The sequence below is a fragment of the Penaeus japonicus genome, unplaced genomic scaffold (genome assembly GCF_977035675.1).
Source record: "Penaeus japonicus unplaced genomic scaffold, GWHDUDI00000001_assembly GWHDUDI00000025, whole genome shotgun sequence".
NCBI lineage: Eukaryota > Metazoa > Arthropoda > Malacostraca > Decapoda > Penaeidae > Penaeus > Penaeus japonicus.
The window spans coordinates 2,636,299-2,641,298 of NW_028234427.1; the positions used below are offsets into that span (position 1 = coordinate 2,636,299).

At 46.2% G+C, this 5,000-nt stretch overlaps 1 protein-coding gene across 1 annotated transcript in view; it reads right to left on the bottom strand.

The window, feature by feature from the left end:
* Nucleotides 1-2,475, bottom strand: part of LOC122258860 (polycomb complex protein BMI-1-A) — a 23,206-nt gene extending 20,731 nt beyond the window's left edge. Inside the window, exons 1-2 of the mRNA XM_086551784.1 lie at nucleotides 2,334-2,475; nucleotides 1,709-1,805 (exon numbers count right to left, since the gene is read on the bottom strand). Coding sequence (XP_086407910.1) covers nucleotides 1,709-1,805; nucleotides 2,334-2,475 — 239 coding nt within the window. The remainder of the gene's footprint in view (nucleotides 1-1,708; nucleotides 1,806-2,333) is intronic.
* Nucleotides 2,476-5,000: the final 2,525 nt, after the last annotated feature.

Consider the following 5,000-nt stretch of genomic DNA (forward strand, 5'->3'; position numbering starts at 1 on the left):
CTATTACAAGGGGCCGCCATGTTGCTTGTCCGAGATTTTTGCAATGGCCATCCATGTTGCTAACCTGAGATTACTATAACGATCATGCTGTTTCCCTGAGACTACTAAAAGGAACACGTTACTTACCTGAGAATATTTATTGCAAGCACCAGCTATGCTGCTTGCTTGAGGATATCACAAGGAACCTTGTTGCTTACCTGAGAATATTGCAAGGGAGAACCATGTTGCTTACCTGAGACTATTGCAAGGGAGAACCATGTTGCTTACCTGAGACTATTGCAAGGGAGAACCATGTTGCTTACCTGAGACTATTGCAAGGGAGAACCATGTTGCTTACCTGAGACTATTGCAAGGGAGAACCATGTTGCTTACCTGAGACTATTGCAAGGGAGAACCATGTTGCTTACCTGAGACTATTGCAAGGGAGAACCATGTTGCTTACCTGAGAATATTGCAAGGGAGAACCATGTTGCTTACCTGAGAATATTGCAAGGGAGAACCATGTTGCTTACCTGAGAATATTGCAAGGGAGAACCATGTTGCTTACCTGAGACTATTGCAAGGGAGAACCATGTTGCTTACCTGAGACTATTGCAAGGGAGAACCATGTTGCTTACCTGAGACTATTGCAAGGGAGAACCATGTTGCTTACCTGAGACTATTGCAAGGGAGAACCATGTTGCTTACCTGAGACTATTGCAAGGGAGAACCATGTTGCTTACCTGAGACTATTGCAAGGGAGAACCATGTTGCTTACCTGAGACTATTGCAAGGGAGAACCATGTTGCTTACCTGAGACTATTGCAAGGGAGAAGAGGACCATGTTGCTTACCTGAGACTATTGCCAAGGGAGAACCACGTTGCTTACCTGAGAATACTGCAAGGACGAACCACGTTGCTTACCTGAGACTATTGCAAGGGAGAACCATGTTGCTTACCTGAGACTATTGCAAGGGAGAACCATGTTGCTTACCTGAGACTATTGCAAAGGAGAACCAGGTTGCTTACCTGAGACTATTGAAGAGCAGAACGATGTTGCTTACCTGAGAATATTGCAAGGGAGAACCATGTTGCTTACCTGAGAATATTGCAAGGGAGAACCATGTTGCTTACCTGAGAATATTGCAAGGGAGAACCATGTTGCTTACCTGAGAATATTGCAAGGGAGAACCATGTTGCTTACCTGAGACTATTGCAAGGGAGAACCATGTTGCTTACCTGAGACTATTGCAAGGGAGAACCATGTTGCTTACCTGAGACTATTGCAAGGGAGAACCATGTTGCTTACCTGAGAATATTGCAAGGGAGAACCATGTTGCTTACCTGAGACTATTGCAAGGGAGAACCATGTTGCTTACCTGAGAATATTGCAAGGGAGAACCATGTTGCTTACCTGAGAATATTGCAAGGGAGAACCATGTTGCTTACCTGAGAATATTGCAAGGGAGAACCATGTTGCTTACCTGAGAATATTGCAAGGGAGAACCATGTTGCTTACCTGAGACTATTGCAAGGGAGAACCATGTTGCTTACCTGAGAATATTGCAAGGGAGAACCATGTTGCTTACCTGAGAATATTGCAAGGGAGAACCATGTTGCTTACCTGAGAATATTGCAAGGGAGAACCATGTTGCTTACCTGAGACTATTGCAAGGGAGAACCATGTTGCTTACCTGAGAATATTGCAAGGGAGAACCATGTTGCTTACCTGAGACTATTGCAAGGGCGGGACTTGGTGAGGAGGGTCTCGCATCTCGGGCACTGTCTTTTCGTCCGCAAGAAGTTGACGATGCACGATTTGCAAACTGGAGAAAGAAAGAAAGAAAAATAATGCGACACTGGCAAGTACAAACATACGCTCGATCAGATTTTTCTTTTGTTGTTGTTGTTGGTTGTTGTTTTTTTTCTGCTTATGGAGCTTCAAAATTTGAATTGCGTTTGATCCAAAGGTGGCATTCAATTCTATTTCTTAATGATATTGTGAGTAAGAATACTATACCACTTGCAAATACATTTCTTTTATATGAGATGGAAAGGTAAACACATGTCGAACGAGGAGAAACAATATTCCAAGAGGGAGGGAGGGAGGGAGGGAGAGAGAGAGAGAGAGAGAGAGAGAGAGAGAGAGAGAGAGAGAGAGAGGAAGTAAAGAAAGAAAAAGAGAGAATGAGAAAGAGACAAAGAAAGAAAGAGAGAGTGAGAAAGAGACAAAAATAAAGAGAGAGAGAGAGAGAGAGAGAGAGAGAGAGAGAGAGAGAGAGAGAGAGAGCACGAAACGAACTGACATAAAGCCAATAACAATGACCACAAAAACGCCTCCTGCCTCTACTCACACGTGTGCATACACTCGGTGATTGTGGTCGCGTCGACGAAGTAGCCGAAGCAGAGAACGCAGACGAAGTGAGGGTTCAGCTCGGACATGCTGACACTCACACCTCCTGACACTTTCGGGCTGACACCTTCCGGGGACGCCATAGCCTGGGGGAAAGAGAGAAGAAGATGGAGTTATATTGTTGTTATTTTTGTGTGATTGTTTTAGTGATTGCATTCATATTTCGAAGGAGAAGGTGTGGGTGAGGGAGAGGGAGGGAAGAAGGGAGATAGAGAGAGGGAGGGAGGGAGGAAGGGAGAGGGAGGGAAGAAAGAAAAGGAAGGAGGGAGCGGGTGAGGGGGGAGGGAAAAAGAATGAAACAGAGAGAGAGAGAGAGAGAGAACAAGGAAGATACAAACAAGGTTGAAAAAAAAAGAGCCCAAACAGACAAGACAGAGAAAGACAAACAGGCAGACAGACAGAAAGAGAGATAGAGAGAGAGAGAGAGAGAGAGAGAGAGAGAGAGAGAGAGAGAGAGAGAGAGAGAGAGAGAGAGAGAGAGAGAGAGAGAGAGAGAGAGAGAGAGAGAGAGCGGGTCAGTCCCAGAAGTCTTAAAGGCGACAGCATTATACGCTATAACTAATAAATTACACCTAACTCGATTCATTAGATCAAGACCATTTATTGGGATACGACGGGCACCAACTTTAGCCACATTTTTCCTTTCTTTTTTCTTACTTTCTTCTGATTTTTCTTTCTCTCCGAGGGGAATAAGTGTCACTGACATCAATATTGTAAGAGAGTGGAGGTGTTAGCCTAATGGTTGTGGTGGTGGTTGTAGTAGTAGTAGTAGTAATTATCATCATAATTATCATTATTTCTATAATCATTATCTTTATTACTATCATCATTTATGTCATTCTTACTATCATTACTATAACTACCATCACCATCATCATTACCATCACTATCACCATCAGCATCATAACAATCACAATAACACAACACAAAAATCTCCCCAACGTCAAACCCCGGCATTGTCAAGTGTTTGCAATACAAATACAAGTCACACACAATAACAACAGCTAAACCCATCACCCGCAAACCAAAACAACGAAAGAAGGAGACCAAAAAAAAAAGAATGAAAAGAAAAGAAAAAAGTAAAAAAAAGGAGATTGAGAGAGAGAGAGAGAGAGAGAGAGAGAGAGAGAGAGAGAGAGAGAGAGAGAGAGAGAGAGAGAGAGAGAGAGAGAGAGAGGAAGAGGAAAAGGAAGAGAAAGAGGGAGAGGGATAGAGAGAGAGGGAGGGAGGGAGGGAGGGAGGGAGGGAGAGAGAGAGAGAGAGAGAAAGAGGAAAAGGAAGAGAAAGAGGGAGAGGGAGAGAGAGAGGGAGAGAGAGAGAGGAAGGAAGGGAGGGAGGGGAAGAGGGGAGGAGGGAGAGGAGGGAGAGGTAGAGAGAGAGAGAGAGAGAGGAAGAGAGGAGGGAGGAGAGAGAGAGAGAGAGAGAGAGAAGTGAGGAGAGAGAGAGAGGAGAGAGAGAGAGAGAGAGAGAGAGAGAGAGAGGGGGGGGGGGGAAGAGGAAAAGGAAGAGAAAGAGGGAGAGGGATAGAGAGAGAGGAAGGGAGGGAGGGAGGGAGGGAGGGAGAGAGAGAGAAAGAGGAAGAGGAAAAGGAAGAGAAAGAGGGAGAGGGAGAGAGAGAGGGATAGAGAGAGAGGAAGGGAGGGAGGGAGGGAGGGAGGGAGGGAGGGAGGGAGGGGGGGAGGGGGAGGTAGGGAGAGAGAGAGAGAGAGAAAGAGAGAGAGACATGACTTATCTGCTCACACTAAGGCCAACATCAACATAACAAGCTGTCAAGTTGCGCTTTATTTATGCATTTCGTCTTTCTTCTCTCAATTTCTTTCCTTCTTTCTATATCTCTTTCTTTTTTATATCTTTCTGTTTCTCAATTTCTCTCGAACTCTCTTTCTATCTTTCCTTCTTTAAGTCTTTCTCTATCTCTCTCATTCTCATTCTCAATCTTTCTTTCTCATTCTCATTCTCTCCCGCTCTCTCGCTCTCTCATACTCTCTCCCTCCCCTCTCTCTCCCCATCGTTTTCCCCTCCTATCTCTCAATCTCTCTCTCCCTCTCCCTCTCCCCCTTCCCACCACCTCTCCCTCTCCCTCTCCCTCTCCCTCTCCCCCTTCCCACCACCTCTCCCTCTCCCCCTTCCCCTCTCCCTCTCCCCCCTCTCCCTCTCTTCCCCCCCTCCTCTTCCCCTCTCCCTCTCCCTCTCCCTCCCCCCCTCCTCTTCCCCCAGCGAGGCGTAACGCAAGTAGACGTACGACCCCCAGGGGAGTGCATATTAAATGACACACGGGGATCTACTCCTGCCCACTGGGGGGATTTCGGCGCGGAGGCTGTGTGTGTGTGTGTTGGTGTGAGTGTGTGTGTGTGTGTGTGTGTGTGTGTGTGTGTGTGTGTGTGTGTGTGTGTGTGTGTGTGTGTGTGTGTGTGTGTGTGTGTGTGTGTGTGTGTGTGTGTGTGTGTGTGTGTGTGTGCGTGTGTGTGTGTGCATATGTGTGTGTGTGTGTGTGTGTGTGTGTGTGTGTGTGTGTGTGTGTGTGTGTGTGTGTGTGTGTGTGTGTGTGTGTGTGTGTGTGTGTGTGTGTGTGTGTGTGTGTGTGTGTGTGTGTGTGTGTGTTGGTGTG